General features: G+C 53.6%; 10 protein-coding genes across 10 annotated transcripts; 5 read left to right on the top strand and 5 right to left on the bottom strand.

Moving 5' to 3' along the window:
- Positions 1 to 3,041: 3,041 nt before the first annotated feature.
- HMPREF1541_08357 (uncharacterized protein) lies at positions 3,042 to 4,929 on the bottom strand (the record flags this gene model as incomplete). The annotated part of the gene is made up of 3 exons (XM_008722676.1): positions 3,042 to 3,719; positions 3,771 to 4,682; positions 4,729 to 4,929. The coding sequence occupies 3 exons, from the start codon at positions 4,927 to 4,929 to the stop codon at positions 3,042 to 3,044; spliced, it is 1,791 nt and encodes a 596-aa protein (XP_008720898.1).
- A 256-nt stretch (positions 4,930 to 5,185) lies between these two features.
- HMPREF1541_08356 (uncharacterized protein) lies at positions 5,186 to 6,558 on the bottom strand (the record flags this gene model as incomplete). The annotated part of the gene is made up of 2 exons (XM_008722675.1): positions 5,186 to 6,265; positions 6,310 to 6,558. 2 exons carry the CDS (start codon positions 6,556 to 6,558, stop codon positions 5,186 to 5,188), a joined length of 1,329 nt encoding a protein of 442 aa, XP_008720897.1.
- Positions 6,559 to 7,495: 937 nt separating this feature from the next.
- On the top strand, positions 7,496 to 9,078 carry HMPREF1541_08355 (ubiquinone biosynthesis monooxygenase COQ6; the record flags this gene model as incomplete). Its single annotated transcript, XM_008722674.1, has 2 exons — positions 7,496 to 7,658; positions 7,709 to 9,078. The coding sequence occupies 2 exons, from the start codon at positions 7,496 to 7,498 to the stop codon at positions 9,076 to 9,078; spliced, it is 1,533 nt and encodes a 510-aa protein (XP_008720896.1).
- A 64-nt stretch (positions 9,079 to 9,142) lies between these two features.
- HMPREF1541_08354 (uncharacterized protein) lies at positions 9,143 to 9,964 on the bottom strand (the record flags this gene model as incomplete). The annotated part of the gene is made up of 1 exon (XM_008722673.1): positions 9,143 to 9,964. The coding sequence occupies one exon, from the start codon at positions 9,962 to 9,964 to the stop codon at positions 9,143 to 9,145; it is 822 nt and encodes a 273-aa protein (XP_008720895.1).
- A 393-nt stretch (positions 9,965 to 10,357) lies between these two features.
- Positions 10,358 to 10,996, top strand: HMPREF1541_08353 (uncharacterized protein; the record flags this gene model as incomplete). Its single annotated transcript, XM_008722672.1, has 1 exon — positions 10,358 to 10,996. The coding sequence occupies one exon, from the start codon at positions 10,358 to 10,360 to the stop codon at positions 10,994 to 10,996; it is 639 nt and encodes a 212-aa protein (XP_008720894.1).
- A 679-nt stretch (positions 10,997 to 11,675) lies between these two features.
- HMPREF1541_08352 (uncharacterized protein) lies at positions 11,676 to 13,671 on the top strand (the record flags this gene model as incomplete). The annotated part of the gene is made up of 5 exons (XM_008722671.1): positions 11,676 to 11,697; positions 11,748 to 11,810; positions 11,861 to 13,305; positions 13,420 to 13,572; positions 13,624 to 13,671. 5 exons carry the CDS (start codon positions 11,676 to 11,678, stop codon positions 13,669 to 13,671), a joined length of 1,731 nt encoding a protein of 576 aa, XP_008720893.1.
- A 363-nt stretch (positions 13,672 to 14,034) lies between these two features.
- Positions 14,035 to 16,593, bottom strand: HMPREF1541_08351 (uncharacterized protein; the record flags this gene model as incomplete). The annotated part of the gene is made up of 1 exon (XM_008722670.1): positions 14,035 to 16,593. One exon carries the CDS (start codon positions 16,591 to 16,593, stop codon positions 14,035 to 14,037), a length of 2,559 nt encoding a protein of 852 aa, XP_008720892.1.
- A 23-nt stretch (positions 16,594 to 16,616) lies between these two features.
- Positions 16,617 to 17,350, bottom strand: HMPREF1541_08350 (uncharacterized protein; the record flags this gene model as incomplete). Its single annotated transcript, XM_008722669.1, has 4 exons — positions 16,617 to 16,700; positions 16,736 to 16,844; positions 16,943 to 17,216; positions 17,263 to 17,350. 4 exons carry the CDS (start codon positions 17,348 to 17,350, stop codon positions 16,617 to 16,619), a joined length of 555 nt encoding a protein of 184 aa, XP_008720891.1.
- A 565-nt stretch (positions 17,351 to 17,915) lies between these two features.
- On the top strand, positions 17,916 to 19,456 carry HMPREF1541_08349 (uncharacterized protein; the record flags this gene model as incomplete). The annotated part of the gene is made up of 3 exons (XM_008722668.1): positions 17,916 to 18,807; positions 18,856 to 19,111; positions 19,222 to 19,456. The coding sequence occupies 3 exons, from the start codon at positions 17,916 to 17,918 to the stop codon at positions 19,454 to 19,456; spliced, it is 1,383 nt and encodes a 460-aa protein (XP_008720890.1).
- Positions 19,457 to 20,463: 1,007 nt separating this feature from the next.
- Positions 20,464 to 21,516, top strand: HMPREF1541_08348 (uncharacterized protein; the record flags this gene model as incomplete). The annotated part of the gene is made up of 2 exons (XM_008722667.1): positions 20,464 to 21,314; positions 21,366 to 21,516. 2 exons carry the CDS (start codon positions 20,464 to 20,466, stop codon positions 21,514 to 21,516), a joined length of 1,002 nt encoding a protein of 333 aa, XP_008720889.1.
- Between the last annotated feature and the right edge of the window lie 302 nt (positions 21,517 to 21,818).

Raw genomic sequence — 21,818 nt, 5'->3', positions numbered from 1 at the left:
CACCATGCTCAAGGCGCATCGACCGCAACCACCGTCCTGCCACCCGAAGCTCTAACTTGCCAATATCGATTTGCTTTCGTGATCACGTAGGTCAATGTGTTGCGCCAGTCCTCGCCTGTGCATGCTAGCCAATGGAGCAGCAGCCATTGTTCTCATTTCCCCCTACTCGCCATCACGACCAACCCAGAATCCCTGCAATGCTCGCAGGCAGTGGCCGACACAAAAGGCGCAGCGCACGAGAAAGCGCGCGACCTTGAGGAGCCACATCTCCAGCTGCTCAAGCATCCTCACAGGCGCAGGCGGAGGAGGCTCATCCTCTGCGGGCGCCTCGATCGTCTTGACGGAAGAGGATTGATTCTCCTCAACCGAGGGTTTCGACATGCTGAGGAGGTACGCAGCCTTACAGCCGCATCGTGGGGGTCTGACTGCATCCCCCGCCTTTTCAAGCAGGGGCCGCAGTCTTTCAAGGGACTGCCCGTCACGGCGGAACAGTCTTCCTCGATCCGAGGCCGGTATTACCAGCGAGGCATCGAGGACGCAGAGACTGCTGAGTCGAACGACACAGCGCTCTCGCTGAACTCGTAGGATCTCGGGGTTGAGGAAGGTCAGGGGCTTCTTGGCCAGGCAGGTAGAGTTGCCGTCGAAGCCCAGGGGCACGAAGAAGTGTCTCCAGTACCAGTCCATGCCTTCGATGTTATGGAGTTCTCCGGAGCCGAGGGCAAAGATCTGCGCATCTCTCGTAAGACTTTACTGTTCTCGACAGATGGACGACAAGACTCACCGGCCAGGCGTACACGATGCTTCTAAATGTGTTACTCGTGCGTGCGTCTTGAACCAGGTACATTCCTTGCGGGTGAGACTGATGAACACTTTTCAACGCCGTGGAATGTGCCTCGACCATATAATTCTCGTCTTCGATTGATGATCCGTACCAGACTACCTGGCCTTCCCCAACCATACAGGCAGAGTTGTGAGCGAGCCCGTCGTACCGACGCTTTGTCCGAGGATGTAGAGGGCCTTGAGGACGATGCTGGTAGAACTCGAGGGCTGGCGCCGCTCGCTCCATGAACAATACCATAGACCGCAGGGTAAGGACTCGTGGGGGCCCTTTCAAAGTTGAGAGCATATCCAGATGGACTTTGTACGCCCTTGCCGTCTCCACATAGCATCTCTTGCGCATTGCTCCATCATTCACAAATTGCAAGATCTCTGTTGTTGTGTCAAGCCGCAATTTACCGTTGTTGACTGCAGTAGAATCCACTTCCATGTCGCCACGCCAAAGCTGCTTTCGGCCTCGTATCTACCCCGGTCAGTCTCTATTGGCCCACCTTGGGAACACACTTACCAGACAAACGAGCAGTGTCTTGCTGTTATCGTCGAGACTGCTGACGACTAGCACAGGGTGATCAAGTGCAGGTGGGTCCAGACCTGACTCCTTGAAGGCCGCGCGAGCTTTGATGTTGGCGTCAGGGTGCAGCCATAGCACTAGACCGAACTTGATGATGGAAGATTCAACAGGATGCCATCTCTCGCGGCCCAAACGATCTAAAGTCATCGTGAGAGTTTCCAACAGGATGGGTTAGCCGGAAAATAAGAAGTTGTCGTAGACAAGAAAGTCGGTATGGATTGATGCGGCGTGTCTAAGGCATTCAGCATCGAGGCGCCCTTCACTGTACGGCCTACGGCCAAGGCAGAAAGAATTATTAGCAATCTGATTCGCAAAAGAAGCGTACATCAAGCATGCAGCCTGAAGTCAGCCTCATCTGTGCGTGAGACAGGACTGACTGGGCAGTATCATCGTGCCTGTCTTTGACACTCGCCACTGGGCGGCACAGTCAAGATCAGTCACTGTCGGCTCTGGGGGGGCCAGTGCTGCTTTCAGCCTTTCTCATTCTTCTGACCGGCTCATGCTCGATCTCGAGCGCCGATCCGCCCACCAACACTTTCTTCGTCTCGACTTTCCCAGGCATTGCATCGCTACCGATGCCTCGTCGAATCGGCTTTTCCCCTTACCGTCGCAGATCGGTTTCTGGTCCGAGCCCACCATTTGCGTCAATCGGAGGCAGAACATTGCGGGAAAGTCCCGAACATGACTCCTTCGGACTTCTCCAAGTCTCCACAGGTCAAGATCGATCCGTCGGCTAGTTTGAGAGGCTGTTTCGATGTATTGGCGCGGAAACACATCAGAGTCCCCCATGGTAGAAGCTTATGGCTCCAAAACGGAGAGGAATGTTTCCATTGAGTTAAATGAAGACTTCCCGACCACGACGATCCGAAGTCTGGTGATCAAAGACGTGAAGCGAGCGGTGATGACTTACCGGATATGCCCAGATCACCCTTGTGATCTTGGAGCTTGTATAATGGAGGCATTGCTGAAGGCAGCCAGCCAGCTAGCCAGTCTTGACGATACATGTAGCAGCGATCCGCAGCTCATGTTGACCAGGACGCCTGCTACGATGCATCGATCTCATCTCATGTAGGATGTCTACTGAGAGGAGGGATTGAGAGTTGTGGTCGACGTTGTCTTAGACGTTCTATATCGAGAAAGCCGATTGGCCGCTTTCTCAAAAGCCGCTCCACCCCAGACCACCTCGTTCCTGCTCTCGCAAACCGTCTTTAAGCACCGTTCATTCTGTCCGCCTTTATGCCCGCGAGCAACTATCTTCCCTCCTGCTAGGTCTTCTCGTAATGAGCAAGTCGTCCTCCGCTTAGCCACAGTTATCTGGAGACCGTCCGATAGAATGTACATGTTTGGAAGCATCACTCATTGCTTCATGCCCATGCATTTCGCCCGCGAGCTTCTCGCTAGAAAGGCAAATATCCATGTCTGCAACCACCATATCAGCCCCTCGCCTTTGATTCTCCATCATCACTGCTTCCCGATGCGTCCCCCAGCACCCTGGTATCTGGTGTATCAGCCTCGGCTTTACCACCAAGAGCTGCGAAGGAACAAAGCTTCTAGGAGAGAAGAGGAGCCTCCAGCAGCTGGTTCTTCGCTGGCGAGCGAGCTTCTTAGAGGAAACGTGCGTCTAGGTAACGTCCTACATTCCTTGCTGGCGGTTGCACAGGCAAAAGCGAGGATTATTTTCGATTTCGTTGCGACCTTTGAAAACAACCTCCTCGTCTGACTCTATGTTAAGCTTGTTCGAACCAGCTGCCTGAGCAACGAAGGACTGAGTGACGGCAGAGCGAGATGGCGTACTTGGGGTCTGCGCGGGTAGCTTGGTAGCCAGATTGTAGGTTGCCGAGACCTGGACTTGCGCCGGGACTGAGGTCGTCCAAGCCGAAGTAGACGGCTGGCTTCGGAGGTCCGATGATGTAGGGGTGGAAGGAGTCTGCGCCAATATTTGCTGTTTCGATTGAGGCTCCTTCTTTCCACAATCAGGACGGGCTACGTCGCAGCGCTCAAGGGAAGCAACAGCCGCATTTCTGGCGCAGACACGTTCCGTGATTCTTACGACCACATCATGAGATGCCGCGGTGAGGTAGCGCATGCCTTCGTTCATGACTTTCAGCCAATGAGCTGGAACGGCTTCGATTCGGTTAGTGTTGACGTAGCTGGTACGATTACCAGGCAACATTTTGCCTTGAGCAATATGCAGCGCTAGAACATCGGTGGAAGGAGCATGGCCGTTCTTGGCAACGGGGAGGTAGTTTAACTTCTCAGCTTCGCTGATACCCTGAACTTCATTGAGCGGCTTGCTAGCGAAAGTGGTCATCTGCACAAGGTCAGCCAACCTGGGATCTGTTGCATCGATCAGAGGACCTACTATCAGAATGTAGACGAGGGTTGTCGTCTCTGACGGAAACAACACGACGCACGGCCGGTCCTTGACGTCTTGGCGATGCAGGAGAGGCTGGTCGTTAGCCTTATACAGGCCAGGACAATTCCACAGGATGGCACCGGGCTTGATATGATTAGGCAAGCCTGTTGTCCGGGCCATGAATGAGCGCTTCGTTTCGAACCTCCTGGCTCCAGCCTTTAGCGCAGCAAGTGCTGACTTTGCGTCCATCATATTGTCGCGCGAAGATCTCGGCTGAGGATTGATTGAGACTACCTTTGGTGTCGTGCCTGCGGAGTGCGAGGCAATGCTGTTTAGAGACTTCTCAGCACCTGTGAGGTTTTCGGAGATCGCAATGACTTCAGGCGCCTTACGCAAGCTTGAGGATGTAACGTGCGAATTGGCAACAGTGGCCGGCTCCGAGAGCTTGGTGATGGTGCTGAAAAGTGCTTCAGAGGGGGCTGACTTCGGTTGCGACATCGTAGCGTCTGTTAGCTTTGCGCTGGAGCTCGCGGTAGAAGCTGAAACCGAAGCTGCAGTGGAAATTAAGGACTCCCCGTCCGTTGCAGACTTGATACCGTAGTCTTGGTGATCGGTGATTCTTTTAGAGTCTGTTGCTGGAGTAGTCTGCTTCTCGCAGGAGAGAAGAGGACACCTCGGGCAGATCTTGAGGGCGTGAGATGTGGCAGCCATGCTTTTCAATGCCGAAGACGCTGCTTCTATGACTCCCTCCATTGCGCGTCCGTCGAACTGGTAATCTCCGGGCCCTGGCTCATTGCGCTCTGGCCTTAGCATTGCAAGCGATACTTCGTAGACCTTCTCTATGCCAATCGTGCCGCTTGCCCATTCGTGTGGTGGAATTGGGAATCTCTTGTGGTATGAACTGTATTTGGAAGTCATCTGCATCAATCAGTGATGATTGCCAACGTGGACTCGGTGTACTTACGATGAGCACCCATACGAGATCGTGAGAGGGGTCCAAGGTATCAATGACTAAGACTGGATGATCACAGGCTTCGATGTGCAGGCCAGACCGGTCGTAAGCGACCTTGTCCAGGCTTCTAGCCTCAATTGGCAGCCACAAGACATATCCCTTCTTGATCTCCTCCTTTCGGAGCCCTCGAGCAGGAGGCTGCGGAGAAGGCATGGGCAAGGTCTGTTGTGGAAGCAAGAATTCAAGAAGACTCCAGCTTCTGGGTGGACGCAGAAGTAAGAAGGAGACGAAGAAGACCAGGTCGGGGCTCAAGTAGCGCGGAGAGTGAGGCTCATTCACTGCACTCGGATCCGGAAGGTCAATCATTCACCTCTCAACGAGAGTGTGTCTGTAGTGAGTCGAAACTCAGACCAAGATCAGCAGCACAATTGCCAAGAGGTGCGGAGGAGAGTGTGAATTCAACTGCCTTTCAGGCACGTCCATTGCTTCGCACTTTGGCGGCCTGGCCATGTGCTTTGGCCTCCAGAATGACCTCGATCATTGCCATTGCACTCCCGGGTGGGAGAGTAACGCTGTTGATTTTTAGTCCGGGATCAGTAGCCTTGATCAAATCATTCCACTGCTCAGAGTCTCGCTCCTTGGCGTTGGTCAACACCAACATTTGGAGATCTTGGGCTCGCAAGAAGCGCTCGATTGGTGCCGGTGCGCCTCCAACTGGAGGCAAGATCGAGTCCATGATCATGATCCTCCCACCAGGCTTCAATGCAGCCACAAGTGGTTTCAAGATTCTGATGCAGTATTCATCCGAGTAATCGTGCATGATCATCCTTACGAAGAAGACATCAACCTTGACTGGCTGTGGGTCGTAGAAGTCGTGAGCCATAAAGTCGAACCTTGAACGGAGCTCCTTAGGTACGACACAGGTTTCCGGATCTTTCGCGCGCTTTATGATATTTGGCAGATCTTGGACGATGATCTTTGCTTTTGGATTGGCTTTGGCGATTGGGACACTGCAATGCCCCATATTCCCAGCAACATCGACAATGGTTACTTCGCCCAGAGCTGCCCAATCGAAGCCTGCTGCGACATAAGCATTCGACATTGCGTCCATCTTGGAAACATAAGTCATGAGGTTGCTGAATCGCTCCCGAACTTCCCCATTCTCTTCATAGTAGTCGTACATAGATTTGTCTGTGTCGTGGGCGTAGTTTAGAGCTGCCTGGTTGGGCTCCTGTGATCCATGTCCCCATCTCTCCAAGGCGTCAATCTGTTTGGCAACATAGTCAAAAGCGTTAATAGAGCAATACTGATTGAAGTACAATGCCCCTGGATGAGTTAGGTGCTTCGATGCAGCTGTATGGCCGACCTGTCCCGGGACGGACTCTCGAAATATTCTGAGTTGCATAAGTTGTCTCAGCATCTGCTTCAACTGGCCTGCATCGACGTCGCACTTTCGTGCAAGGTCATTGTAGGTGATGGTGTCGTTGAACGGAATAGCTGAGGCAATGCCGTATCTGTGGACGTAGCGAAACGCATTCAAGTCGTGAACCTGTCATAATTAGAAGAGCAGCGGGATGTCGGCGCGCAGCTTACAATGTAGTAGCTGTAGAAGCCGACATTCTCCTCAGGACCAGCAACAAGGTCAAGCAGACGCTGAGCGGATTCCCTAAGGGTGAGACGTGCGTACTGGATGTTCGGCGGGACTTCTGGAAATGTTGGTGGCCCATTCTCATCAAAGCTCATCTGAGGGTGGCCATTTTTTGAAAGATGATCCTTGATGACTTTCGCCGTGGCCAGACAGGTCTCAGCCAGTTGCTCGAGGTCTTCGGTGGCGCCCAACATCATTTGGCGAGGAAGCTTGATTCCAGGTGGTGGACGACATCATGAAGTCAGAATGGCCAGCTCCTTATCTAGAAAGCAAAACTGGATTGCCGTGGAGTCCAATTTGCAGGAAATCGCCCAGACTACAGCGACAATCTCGATGTCACTGTGCAAGCCCCTTGAAATGGTGCAAGCTTAGGACGCGAGGTATTAGGTGCATATTCGTATGCAGGTATGAGCGACCCAGCCAGTTGAAGGAGCTCGCTTGATTCAAGCTACCGGTCACGTGAGGGGCCCGCGAGTCATCTCGAGTCAGCTATTCAGGTACCTCGAGCTCGACACGAGTTGGAGACCGGAAATATGTTCACGGATACGCTGTTTGCCACGTGCAATTGCTCGCTTCGTATAGATACTATGTGGCGTGGCATTGAGGCGAGGCGGGTCCGGGCCGACGACAAAGTCTCCATGCCATCTAGATCACTCGGAGCAGCAAGCGTTGTATCCGTACTTCTGCCTTTACGTGAAGAGTCGAGTATGCGTAATTGCGGCTGCATAATTGTCCACGGACTGTAACAGATAGAGCTGAGCTAGCGAAATTCAATGCTCAACAAGCTTCCCATCACACGAACACGCACGCACGCACAACCTGCAAAGCAGCCGTGATCACGACGACTTCTTGGCGCGTGCAGCATGCGGCCGACACACCACTCATCTGCGAACTGACCAGCGAAGTTGGGCCATCAAAGAATCTAGTAGGGCACCAGATCCAGGTACACGAGCAAAAGTGCAGATCTACGAAGCCGCGGGTGCCGACTTTTGATGTTGCGACGGGCGCAAACTTGCCAAGAAATGATGCGCTAGACGCTGTTGGGAAAGCCCCAGGTTCCGGAATCAACCTTGGACCATCATCGCGCACTGTTCGACTTCATCGGGAAGAACTGTTGCGACTGTCTTTAATATGCAGGTGAGGTCTGCTAAGCGTGTGAGTACATACATATGCTCTGCTTGTCGGGTGGCAAGGCGGAGCGGCCTGAAGAGATACGCCTCGACCTCACCTGACATCTATGATGTTGTCGCTGTTGGTGGTGGTCCAGCTGGACTCGCGCTTCTGATGGCATTGAGTCCGTATGCCTGTCAATATCACTTTTCAGTCTACTAATGGAATATGCAGAATCGTCACCGAAGACCAGCCATTTGAAGACCGCCCTGATCGAGACCCAGGATCTGGCCAAGCAATCTCAATGGACACTCCCATCTCAACAGTACTCAAATCGGGCAAGCAGCTTGACGCCCTCTTCTGTCGAGTTTTTAGAGAATTCTGGCGCCTGGGCCCACGTCGATCCAGATCGCACTCAACCCTACAACGCGATGCAAGTCTGGGATGCTAGCAACGACGCCTCCATACAATTCGACTGGAAGGCCGACGCACAGCGCTACAATGCTTCCCCGAGAAGTGTAGCCACCATGACCGAGAATGCTAACCTGACAGCCGGCTTGTTGAAGCGCATTGAAGAACTTGGAGCCCTTGATAGCCTGCTTTCCAACACCAAAGTTTCCTCAATTCAGATGGGCGAGGATGACTCAGAGGGGCTAGACCTTTCCAACTGGCCAGTATTGTCTCTGCAATCCTCCTCCGACAGTTCAGACCTTTCCCGAATTGCGGCTCGACTATTGGTAGGAGCTGACGGATTCAACAGCCCGGTGAGGGCGTTTGCCGGCATCAATTCTCACGGCTGGGATTACAATCGACATGGTGTCGTTGCAACCATAAAAGTCGCCAATTCAGAAGTTCTGCAAGACGCTGGCGCAGTAGTCGCCTATCAGCGCTTCCTACCAAAGCTAGGAGGCCCTATTGCCATTCTCCCTCTGCCTAATGGCCACGCTTCTTTGGTGTGGTCAACAACCCCTGCAAACGCCGCATTTTTGAAGTCACTGTCTGCAGAAGAATTTGTGGCTATGGTCAATGCTGCCTTGCTGCTTGAGCAGACTGACTTGACCTTTATGCTCAACAAAGACAATGGGTCCACGATCACGCTTCTGGACGAATTTCAATGGAGAGAAAAACATGTCGTGGGCCAACACGGGCTGACGTTGCTGCCCCGAGTTCTGTCAGTGCAGGAAAATTCCGTGGCATCCTTTCCGCTCCGGTTCCGCCATGCGACAACACTGACTGGTCCACGGATCGCACTTATTGGCGATGCTGCGCACACAGTCCACCCACTCGCTGGCCAAGGTCTGAATCTCGGACTGGCGGATGCCAGATCTCTCGCGGAGACGGTCGCATACTGCGTGGAGCACGGCATGGACATAGGCGACAGTATGGCGTTGGAACGCTACGGCGGCGACCGATTCGGGAAGGGACTTCTTATGTGTGGAGGCGTGGACGCGCTGAATTGGATGTACCAGCTTGGCACAGGCGATGGCATCATGTCAAATGTGGTGAGCGGTGCTCGTGGTTTGGGCATGAAGTTCTTCGGGAGTGGTTTTGCCGAACAGACTGGTTTGAAGGGCCGGATCATGAAATTAGCGGAGGGAAGCTAGAACATGACTGAAATATATTGTACACTAATATGTAACAAATACGGAAATGACGGCCGAAGGGCTGCTACCGACCCGCCGTCCGCCCGTAGCCGCCATCGACATACAGCAGACACGCCGCCCGAGTGCTCGCTTCGGGATGTCCCAGGTCTGAACCGTCGCTGACTGCAATTACTCGCCCGAACACAACGACGTGATCGCCAACGGCCACAGTCTTATCCGCCATGTAGGCGCACGTTAAGCGGAAGGTCACAACGCTGTCCTGCGCTGTACCCTCCGCCTCAACTTCATCCCTCATGCCGTGAATCACAGGAGCCACACCCTCATCTGACGAAGGTTCTCTGACCCACCACTCCAGCTCTCCCTCACCATCATGGAATGGTTCCAAGGCATTCCCGCTGGCGAATTTCGTTGCGATAGTCTCCGCATCAGGACTGGAGCTGAGCAGATGGACGTTGAAGGTCGCAGACGATGTCAGGGTGGCGAAGGTGGACGAGTCGTGCTTGATGTTGAAGCATACGACGGGTTCGGGATCCAGGGCTACGGTGACGAAGGATGAGATGGTTGCGCCACGCCAACGAGATGGTTTGGCTGTAGCTTGTGATGTCGCTTTTGGTGCTGCAGTGACTATGGCGACGGGATGGGGGACGTGCCGCATCAACTTGCGTACGCTGTCTGCGAGGTCTGGCGCTCGGGCAGCTGTTGATCGGCTCCGAAACCGTGGCACATTGTTGCGCGCTGTTGAGCTTTGCGGCGAGCGATTTGAGCAAGCATAGGAAGAGATGGCGCCTTTGCTCCGCGTAGATCTCCTGTGAGCCAGACTAGAGAAGCAACGTCGAGCCAGCTGGTTAGAAACAAGCCGAAGAGGCGTAGCTGCCGTGAGGTTCATTATGGCTCCGATCTTTTCCTCCGCGAAAATCCATGGTCAAATTCAGCTGCTGGCTCGCCCCATAAGGAATCTGCTTGAGCGTTTGGCTCACCAAATTGATGATGGAGGGGTGATGCTCGGCTTGATGCAGGAGCTCCAAAATGCTGGGTTATATCTTCCAACCACCCTGGGCTTGAGACGGATCCCGCCCGTCTTGGCATTTTGCTTCTCGGATCGACCTAGTTTGCGACCTCCCTGACACTTTTTTCGTGTTGTAGATTCGTGGTCGTACAACTAGCATAACAGACACGGACTCATTTTCGCACTATTTTCTACTCGCTGAGCTGCATCTCGACTCAATAAGCTCGATAAAATTGGTTGCGGTTGCGCAGAGTATTGCGACGCAGTCCAACCATGTCGACAGTCCTCCGACCGGTGCTGCGCCCATCACACCTTCCCTCTTTGCCCATCTCCTCATCCACTTCGTCATCATCCATATCTACGACCTACATCTGTCAATCATGTCGCCATGCACGCCTACTCCGAAGACCAAAGCGGCCATACACCTTCACGCAGCTCATCACGCTCTCGGACGGCAGCGCCTTCACCCTGCGCACCACATCTCCTCATCCCGTTTATCGCTCCACGCGTGACACTCGCAACGCGCCTTTGTGGAATCCCTCCTCAAAAGAGCTGACGAACGTGGAGGACGACGAAGCAGGACGACTGGCTGGCTTCAGAGCCAGATACGGACGCACCTTTGACGCACAGAAAAACGCGGAAGACTTCGAGCAAGAGGCTCCCCCAGCCGCAGAATCGTTAGGAGAGATTGGCTCCGAAGGCCTCACAGGTGTCGCACAAGCAGATCAGCATACGCCGCAGCCAACGCAAGTGAAGAAGGCCGCGCCGAAATTACAAAACGAGGAGATTGATGATGGGTGGGATTTTGGGGATGATGATGCCAGTATGCTGGATCTGATCAGCAGCTATGGACAGGAAGATATCCGACAGAAGGACGCGCCCCCGCAGAAGGGCAAGGGCAAGAAGAAATGATCTAGCTCCCAGTGATCTGAGAGTACCATGCCTTCAAGATCCCACTCGCACCTCGCCTGGCGCAGCAGCGCGAATGGGGTTGGAGAGCTTCTGCCGATCCATGCTGAGACCGACGTGGCGGCTCGGCGCACAACATGTCGCCTGGACAGCATGGCTGAGTATGCTACTTCGCGGCCTCGTGCTTGAGCAGTGCAATGTGCCACTGCAGCACAATATGCTTGTCGCTGGTATGGAACAGGCTCCAGTTATGGACATCCCGGACTGAAGTCGCGCGCATGTTAAACTAGTTGGGGTGTGAGCTGATTCGGGGAGTAAAACCTGTAGCGAATAGCCTAGTATTGAAAAAATGTATACTATCGAAATTGGTCATTTCTCTCCTTCCGTAATCTTGTACCAGGCTTTGAGGTTTGCGTTCTTGCATAATGTATGCCATAAACCACCAAGACTGTATCAATCAAGGTGAGGCTCTCCCTCAAGCACGACTATGCTTCGGGCATATTTACTGCCTGATACACGGACAAATGAAACACCGTTCCCGCTTGCGCCAAGCCCCTCCAACTGCCACGCGCGGCCGCAACGTCCCTCCTCCAGGCTGCATTGGTTGCTCGTAGCAGCGCGGCCACATATCTTTTGCAGCACGTCTTGGTAGCTCCACGTAGGAGCTTACTACCCGGCCGATATGGACGACTCACCGTGGGGAGGTAGGCTCTTGCGCCAACGTACTTCGTGTTCAAGCTGACGACTCTCGCAGACATCCCATCCAAGTCCGCCGCTGATACTACATCTGGTCCGCAGAAAGAAAACGAACCCACAAGTGCGTCCGGAACCCTTGAGAAGAGGGAACAATATCTGACGGACTGACAGCATCTTCAACCGCTGCAAAAGAGCCACAACCTTCCTCTACCTCCACTAGCACTCCCCGCGGCAGCCGAAAAGTGCCTGCCCGCAAAGTCGGCGCTCAGCCCACACGTCTAGAGAGTGTGGGTGATGCCTTTGACCCACTAGGTCCTCTAGGAGGCGACTCAGCGCCCGCAACTTCACTTCCCACAGCCGACCAGGCTCCCACACCACCTCGGAAGGAAGGCGCAAGACCTGGTCGGCCTGCCGGCGAACTCGCAGACAACGATGCTTTGAACCTTCCTATAGGCCGGCAGCGCGCACCGCCTGTGCAGCCTTCCCCAGTCTCGACTCCTCGCTCCACACAACCCAGCGTGTCTGTGGAGCAGGCCGCCAAACCCACCTTCGAGATCCTTGTTGGCGACCCTCACAAAGTCGGTGACCTCACATCCTCGCATGTAGTTTACCAAGTCTCCACCAAAACGAGCAGTAAAGCCTACAAACAGTCCGAATTTACCGTATCTCGACGTTACCGCGACTTTCTATGGCTCTACAACTCTCTACACAACAACAACCCTGGCGTCGTCGTGCCCCCACCTCCCGAAAAGCAAGCTGTCGGACGCTTTGACAGTGAGTTCGTCGAGTCCCGTAGACAAGCTCTAGAGCGCATGCTCAACAAGATCGCCGCCCATACCATTCTTCACCACGATGCGGACCTGAAGATATTCCTCGAATCAGAGGCATTCAACGTCGATGTCAAGAACCGCGAGGCCCGCGAACCGGACCTAGGCCAGTCAAAAGGGATGTTGTCCAGCATTGGTATCAACGTTGGCGGCTCATCCTCTGGCAAATTTATCGAGCACGATGATTGGTTTCACGACCGCAAGATCTACCTCGATGCGCTGGAGAACCAGCTCAAATCCCTCATGAAGGCGCTCGATACCGTCGTCGTGCAGCGTAAAGGCCTGGCAGACGCAGCCGGTGACTTTGCCGTGAGCCTCGGCAACCTTGGACAAGTGGAGCTGTCACCGGACTTTTCAGGTCCCCTCCAGGGCCTCAGCGACGTACAGGTGCGCATACAAGAGCTGTACGCGCGGCAGGCGCAGCAGGACGTGCTGACGCTCGGCATCACGATCGACGAATACATACGGCTGATCGGCAGCGTCAAGACGGCATTCGGTCAGCGGCAAAAGGCATTCCATAGCTGGCACGCCGCTGAATCGGAGCTGCAGAAGCGGCGCGCCGCGCACGAGAAACTTCTGCGCCAGGGCAAGTCTCAGCAGGACAAGCTCAATGAGGTGGGCGCCGGTGTTAGCGATGCGGAGAAGAAGGCACACCAAGCTCGTCTGCTGTTTGAGGACATGGGCCGCTTGATGCGCGGCGAACTCGAGCGCTTCGAGCGCGAGAAGGTCGAGGACTTCAAGAGCGGCGTCGAGACGTTCCTGGAAGGGGCGGTAGAGGCGCAGAAGGAGGTGAGTTCTTGCTGCGAAGTGAATCCCTTCCCAGACCCAACAGATCATCCAATCCCACCTGGCACTTCCCCTTCCAACGTACACGACATGGAACTGACAAGCCCACTTCCACAGCTTATCGAGCTCTGGGAAACCTTCCTCTACATGCTGGACGCCGAAGACGACACCACCGGCCCGGGAGCCGTGAACGCCGCAGCACAGCTCCAGCAGGCCGCGGCCGTGACTGCCGCCGCCGCAGCGGGGCCAGAAGGCGAGAGTACCGCGGCTGTGGGAACCGAGGACGGGCAAGGAGCGGGTGGGAGTCCGTCACTGTCCCAGGCGCGGACGGCCACGGCGACGGATGTTGCGCTCGAGCAGGACGCTTGAGCACGCACGACTGGAGGAGATAGGTTCGTGCAGAGGAATAATTGCTAAGTTCGGCGCGTTCGGGTAAGCAGGCCACTACTGGCAGTCTACCTTACCCGAGAGCTGAGGGGTGTATATGATAGAGCAGGATTCTCAAGCCGGTGTGAGATCTCATTGGGATTACTTGTAGGCTTCTGTGACCTGCAGCAGACCAGAGCAGGCGTCTATGAAAGAGGCCTACTACTCCCAACATGTCCTGAACGTATTCTACTACCCTATTCGTCTGAGAGACTTCGCAGAGTAGCACCTTTGGTCGCGCTAGTTTGTCTTTATCATGCTTCGTGCGAACGAACCAAAGAGTGATAATAGATATGTCTAGTCTCACTAATCATCATCTTCATCCTCGGCATCATCCACTCCTCTCAACCAGTTGGCGCGTGCGTCCACGGCCTCTTTCCTCACATCTCTCTTCGGATCATCCAGCACGACCATCAATCCCTGCAACACGTCTCGCTTGAGCGCTAGTAGCGGATTTGCCCTCGAACTTCCACCAGTCATGTGTTTTGGCATCAGGGAAAGACACCGAGTGGCCAGCCTTCTCGTCCGAGGCAGAGACTGCTGTGCTACTACGGGTGTGCTCTTGCTTGAGTGATTCTTGGTCAGAGTAGCCGAAGCCAATAAACGTTTGATTAGAGCAGGAACGTGCCCGGACTCCTCAATCGCCGCAGGGCTGTGGGTGATCACAATAGCCAGAGTCTCGAGAGTGGCGATATTAACTGTCTGATCAGAAATGTCCAGTGATTGGAGTAAGAGTGGCAGAAGTGTGGGTAGCTCTGGCATGACGATTTCGGAGGGGACGGTGGATAGGATTCCGCTAAGAGCGACAAGATAGTTCTCTTTCTCACTTGATGACTGGGACGAGCGGAACCTGGTGGATATGAGGGGTACAAGGCCTTGGAACACGCGTTGTGGTGCAAGAAGCCGTATTTGAGCGTTATTGTCTTTTGACAAGACATCATCCGCCGAAAGAATGGCGCGGAAAAGGAGCGCGGACTGACGAGCCACCTCAGGAGATGGTGAACTGAGGAGATCGATCAAGCTCTCGAGATATTGGTTCGTTTTCGGAGCTAGCCGAAGGACAAGCGCCTTGCAGATGAAAAAGCATAGCCGCAGAGTGAACAGATCCTGGGTCTGCTGCAGACTTGCCAATCCCTTCTCAAGGATTGAATTTGCCAAATCCAAATCTGGATTGGAAAGGTGTTTGTTGATATAGAGCGCAATCTGGCGCAGGGAGTCTAATTCAAGAACCTGAGAACCACATTTCTCCGCGAACAGAACAAGATCATCGATACTCATGCCAATGCGGTCTCTCTGGAGGATGCTGGCTTGTACAGAGCGAGGCAAGGCTGCCAGCACCCAAGTTGATAGAACGATCGATGCCGAGTTGTTGAAGAGAACTCCCAGTCGCACTTCCTGATTGTTGAAGGCAAAATCCCGGAATAGCGTATAGACATTGTCTGCCGCCTGCTGTATCCTTTCCGGGGGCGAATTTCGTATGACGATGTTGATGACTCGACCCAGTGTGTCAAGTACTACTTCGTCGGCTAAAGGTCCGGCTTTCTTTTCCGTTGCTGTTTTTGACAGACCGATGACCACTCGATCGAAGTATCCTTGAAGCGATATTTGCTGTTTCTGCACGTTTCTGTTGAGCACGTAGCGTATAGTACCAATTATTGCGGAAGTGTAGGGGAAACGTCCACTACCCTCGGACCGGAAAAGTATGTCGAGCTTGTTTAGTAGGCGTCTCATCATAGTTTCGAGCAGATCCTTCTCGATGCTGATCTCAGACAGAGCTTCTAGAACGGGCTGGTACTTGGAAGATCCTGCTTCTTCTTCGGTGTCTGGCAATTGGGCCATGAAGGCAGGGAACGTGATGTCTGCGATCAACCCGGGTTTGAAGGCTGAGATCTCGGCAAGAGCGTGCATGGCAGTCTGCTTGAGCTCGTCTTTGCCGTATGACTCCTCTTTCAGAACGATGTCATCATAGTACTGAACGATGAGGCCAATTTCGTTGTCGTGTAGCAACGACCTCATCTTGGAGACCAAGAGCAAGCCCTTAGCTGCGGTCAGGCGAAAGGATACTTCCTCCTTGACTGTCCCCATCAAGGCTTGGCTATAAATTGCAACGAGCTTGTCTTTGAACTCATTGAGAATGTTCTCTCGTCCTTCGTTATTCATTTTGCTCATTGTTGTCCAAGAGCCGTAGACTTCAAGAGCGGCTTCACAAAGCTGATTTGTGACTTCCAGAACGGCTCGTTGCTGTAGAATTGCATCGGACGACTGATGTAGTGTAAGAAGCGAGGGACCAACTCCTTTCATAATGTACTCGAATGATTTGATGGATGCGGATGCTACAGCCTGTAGGATTTGGCCAGAAGCTTTGGCCTGCCTCGAGGCCGGTTGCTGAAGATGCTCCAGACACTCTTTGATTACGGGCTTTAGATATTGACTCAGGGGGGATGATGTTGGAGAAGTATTTTGGCTCCGCGACAGACACGCAGCGATGCTCTTGATAACATCCAAGGCTTCATCGGCAAGCTCGGCCTCTTGTGATTGTAGTATCTCGAATTTGACGGCATCCCAGAGAGTGATGGAATATTGTGTCATGGTAGTGGTGTCGTAGTTATTGGCACAAGCGGCTAACGCTTGAAGAACGTCTTTCTTGACGGTAGGAGATGTGGAGTCCAGTCGGTCGAGGAGGTTTGGCATGGTATGTGGTGCCAATACGCCGGTCGAAGCCAGACAGTCGCGGAGGCGATCTTTTAGATCTTGTGCCGTAACACCGTAGGGGTCATTGGGCGGAGGACGAAATGTGATCGGAAAGTAGGCGTAAACAGAGTCGAACATGATATCGCTGTGTCGGGAGATATCCCACTCGACCATGATGACCCGGAGCATTGAGAATATTAGCATGAGGTTTCGGGGGTCTTTCTCCCCTCCAACCACTGCTGCAACTCCCACCAGCGACTGATCTCCCATGTCGCGGACGCCTGTCCATGTCAGTTTCGATCCTTGCCTCGCATACAATCTGCTTGCCTTTCCGGTGATTTTGCATCATTTCGTTCAAAAGCTGGAGCACTTTGTACCGAGCCCCCTGGGTTCTGGATTGGAGATCCGAGAAGTGATCGATTACTCTGAATTCAGTCAGTGTCAGCTATGGAAGACGAGCTGTCCGACAACCTTTGGTGGGATTCGTCTTCCGACAGCCGTCGCGTGGTGGTGCCGCACTCACGCTTTCACAACGGCTTGTGCCATGTTATTGGTGAATCTATCCAGGCTTTGCAAATTGGATAGACCCTCGATAGCCCCGCCATCTTCAATTCTGGCGCACAGAAAGTCGCACAGCACATCAATCTGTTGTCGCGAGAGGAAGGTCGGTGGTAGGCTCGAGATAATTGCGGTAAGGTACGAGACAGCTCGGGCGCGAATCTTGTCGTCTTCATCGTTGATATACTCTCCGAGCGACTGCACCACCTCGATCAACGTGGTTTGGCGCGCCTGCAGTTCTGAATCTTGTCAATACAGCCCCCCTACAGGTTCGTGCGAACATACTTTTTGCCGTGTCTTGGGCGATCTGGAGAGCGCCATCTTTATTGCTCTCAACCGCCAGAATGTAGTCTCGCGTGTCTGAGCTTGCCATAGTGCTGCATTGCCCGTGCAGCCAACCGCGCCTTCCAATGCGTTGCGAATTCTTGTGCAGTCAAGAAAAAATACTAATTGCTTTGACATCACTGGCCGCGGACATCGGAACATGGAAACTGCGACCCACTATCGATAAGGCCGAGCCCAGCTTTCCATTTTCCCCTCCTCGTTGACATACCTCACCCTGTCGATCAACTCGGACCTGGCGGAGATGCGCTACCGTACTCAGAGACTAAGCATTGCCTCGATAATGGTCGTACTCTCTGTATGCATTGTCGAGAGGGCGGCCGGGCGGAGTCTATTTGATACAACTCCGTCTCCTCCGCGATGATCTACGTGCTAGCCCACCCCGGTCATCAATCCGACCTGATTCGCAGTCGACCCGCCAAGCAGGGGCAGCCAATTGAACGAGAAGCACGGTTGAATGTCGGGTGCTTGTGCTCTTGTCTTTGGTATTGCTCCAAAATATAAAGATGGCTAATGATCCTTCCTGCCAAATACCAATACCTCAACACGTCGAACATCATTGCCCCTAGGACCATATTTGCTCTCAGCGCCTCGCAATGTCCGAAGCCTCGCGTGCAGAGGTGACAGTCCCGGTCGAACTGCATGATCGTTCCAGCAAGCAACCCAGCAATACTGCACAGGCTTTGGCAAGAGAGCCCGACGAGCACAATGCATCCATGCCTACTGCCGAAGACGTTGAAGTTCAAGCCAATTCCAAGTTGGAAAAGGCGGATCTGATCCGACTGATTGCTTCAGGATTCGCCTTTTTCTGCTCTGGGATCAACGATGGTTCTCTGGGCCCTCTGATCCCGTATGTGCTCCAAGAGTATCATGTCAATACCAACTTTGTTTCGATCGTCTACGGAGTTACCTTCTTCGGGTGGTTCACTGCAGCCGCTACGAATGCCCACCTAACACAGATATTTGACTTGGGCTCGATTTTGACCATCGGGGCTATTCTCCAGCTCGTGGCACATTGTCTGCGTGCATGGAATCCACCTTTCGGCCTCTTTGCAGCGTCTTTCTGGTTTGCACATCTTGGACAGGCCTATCAGGATATGCACGCGAATTCCTGGGTTGCGACTGTCAAGGCAGCTCACAGATGGCTGGGTTTTATTCATGCCATGTACATGGCTGGTTGCCTGGTGGGTCCCTTCGTCGCCACAGGCGTTGCTTCAGCAAACAGCGTAAGCAAGTGGTATCTGTTCTACACATTTCCGACTGGATTATGTGTGATCAACGTGGCCGCAACTGCCTATGCTTTTCGAAATACACTTGCCATCAAAAAGAAGGGTCGGTCCTTGGACGACCACGTGGTTGCTACAGCACATACCCAGTCCCGGAACAAAAATGCTGTTAAAGAGATCCGGGAAACCCTGAAGCTTCGAAGTGTGTGGATCCTGGCTTTGTACTTCTTTTTCTTTCTGGGCGTTGCAATCACTGCTGGAGGTGGGTTTGTAGTGATTCGGTTGTTCAAATGCATGCTGACCGATACAGGCTGGGTCGTGACATATCTTGTCGATGTTCGCAAGGGAGACCTGGCTGACATGGGCTATGTACCAGCGGGGTACTATGGCGGTGCATTCGTGGGCAGATTGGTGCTTGCCGAGCCCACGCACTGCTTCGGCGAACGTCTCATGATCTCCATTTATGTGGTGATCTGTCTGGCCTTGCAACTACTCTTTTGGCTGGTTCCCAGCATAATTGTCGGAGCCGTCACAATCTCGTTGTTAGGCTTCTTTTCAGGTCCTTTGTGAGTCATTTGGAAAGCTTGCACCAGCTCAAGTGTTTCGTTATCTCTGCTCCACGCCTCTTCTACCCTTGTCCACTCTGTCTACGGGCTTGAACTGACCACAATCGCAGTTTTGCGACCGGCATCTCCGTGGGATCCAAGTTGTTTCCCCGACACATTCAGCACTCAGCACTAGCAGTCGTCTTTGTGGTTGGACAAATAGGTGGCAGTGTCTTTCCCGCTATCACTGGACTTATCGCCGCAAGATCTGGTGTCAGTGTGCTCCAGCCAATACTCGTAGGACTGATCTGTGCCACTGGACTCACCTGGCTCATTCTACCGCGAGTGAACAAACATCAGGAATGAAGGCTTAAATGCTGTTCATTGTTGTCTGGCGAGAGACGGGTGCCGTGCCACTCAACTGCCGTTGGAGTTCCACTTCAACTGCAACTATATCCGGAGCATTACCGCCATCATCCGCCTCAGCTCCGCTTTACAGGATGTATAATGAAAGCAGCAACTTTGATGCTGCGGCGACGGAAACTGTATTTCCCGGAACAACCCCGCCGCATTCAATGAGCTGACTATCCCATGGGTCAAGGTACGTGATAATCTGGGATTTCCACGATGGCTCCGCACCAGGCGAATGCCCCAGGCCCTACCCCAACTTTTGGCCCCATTGCCTACAAATGGCAAGCGGTACCTTGTAAACCTGGCTCCCGGTTGCCGGCGAGGAGCGTGCAGTAGCGTTTCAATGTCAGAAATTTGAAGCTCTAGTCGCAGAATAACAGCCTGGCGAGACCCACATGACGCGACTTTGATACTCGACTATTGGCGACAACTGGCGGAAAGCAAAGCAACAGTCGCTGGCGATCGCTACCGCTCTTATACGTTCCGTCGCAGCGACTGAGGCCGGCCCGCGCTCGCCGGCCTTCTGAGCAAGAAACCGGCAAGTCTCTGCATGTTAAGAGTTCAGATCAATGCATCGAAGATGCAGTCATTGCCAGCCGACAACATCTCATGATTGGCCCACGTTGCTATAGAACCTTCACTCCGACTTTACGCATTGATATGATGCATGCCCTGGCGCGGGCCGCGGGACTCCCCGGCCGCGCGAAGCTCTGTGATCAAGAATGCCGTGGCTGCCAATGCCGTCAAACCCACAAGACCTCCCTAGACTCCCCAGCCATGTCAACTTCCGACAGTTTCTGCTCATTCACCGCACTCAATAAAGAGCAAACATACCGTAAAAGACCAACCTGGTTTTCAGCGTGGAGAAGTTGCACCTCAGTGTTGTTACTGGCCTGTTTCGGTCCAGATACGATACATCTCGCCGAGACACCACAGCTTTGTAACGTCATCCGACTGAGAACATGGATGCGGAATTTCGCCACGACCAGCAGCACCTCGAAGCTGATACGTCCGACACGGACTCGGCGCTCGGCGACGACATTTCAGCATATACCCAGTCTCTCAGATCCAGCTTACTGGAGAGTGTGCGCGAGAACGGGCGCGGTTACCACCGCTATCTGACTAGCTCCGGCAAGGACTATGTCATGCCAGAGGACGAAGAGGAGCAGGACCGCCTTGACCTGCAGCACCATATCTTCGAGAAGACATTCCACGGCAAGCTGCTACTCGCTCCAGTAGTACAAGATCAAGTTCACGAGGTGCTTGACCTTGGAACGGGCACCGGTGCTTGGGCAATTGATTATGCCGATGAAAATCCGGAATCCATGGTCACGGGCACTGATCTCAGTCCCATCCAGCCCAGCCTGGTGCCGCCCAACTGCAAATTCGTGGTCGACGATTTCGAGAAACCATGGCTATTCAAACAAAAATTCGATGTTGTCCATGGTCGCGTTCTGGCCAGCTCCGTCAGTTCCTTTCCGGCACTGTTCCAGCGGGCCTTCGACGCGCTCCATCCGGGCGGCTGGATCGAAATGCAAGACATTTGCCTGCCACTCGGTAGCGACGACGGCACGCTGTCACCGGATTGTGCGCATGCCCGGTGGGTCGAGTATTTCATGGAAAGCCTGGAGAAGGGCCTCGGCCGCTCTTGGGCCTGGGCGGCGAATTACAAGCAGTGGCTGGAGGAGGCTGGGTTCGAGGACGTCCAGCAGTTCATATTCAAATGGCCCATCAACACATGGCCAAAGGACCCTAGAATGAAGGAGATTGGGGGCCTGAATCTGGTGAATTGCTCTTCTGGTTTGGAGGGATTGTGAGTGTGATTTCCCTTTTTGACTTCGCCTTATTGCTGACCAGAGTCTAGCTCGTTGCGTTTGTTCATGGGGGTTCTGGGCATGTCCAGAGAAGAAGTCGAGGTGTTTCTGGCGGAAGTGAGGAAGGACATGATGAATCGCAAAATTCATGCCTATTGGCCCATGTGCGTACAATTCCTCTGTGCTGAACTCGGAAGCTGACTCAACGGCACAGATACGTCGTCTACGGACGAAAACCGCAGCGGTGAGTACCCGCATAAATCATGAGTAACGACACTTTGAATGGGTTTGGGAATATTGCAGCGTACTATTTATGTCAACCTACCACCAACAGAGGAATTGCCGATGCTGATTAGACCCGCGCTCAAGCCTTTCGTGTTCAAGATGCTGTAGATCGATGCCCGGGCATGGCATCACTGTAACAATTCGATGAGTGCTTCCAGTGGTACTCGATTTTAACCCCAGGAGGGCAGTCAGGTACTGCGCCAAATACACCGACCCCA

The sequence above is a fragment of the Cyphellophora europaea genome (genome assembly GCF_000365145.1).
Source record: "Cyphellophora europaea CBS 101466 unplaced genomic scaffold supercont1.8, whole genome shotgun sequence".
In the NCBI taxonomy this organism is placed as follows: domain Eukaryota; kingdom Fungi; phylum Ascomycota; class Eurotiomycetes; order Chaetothyriales; family Cyphellophoraceae; genus Cyphellophora; species Cyphellophora europaea.
This window is presented reverse-complemented; position numbering and strand designations above follow the sequence as displayed.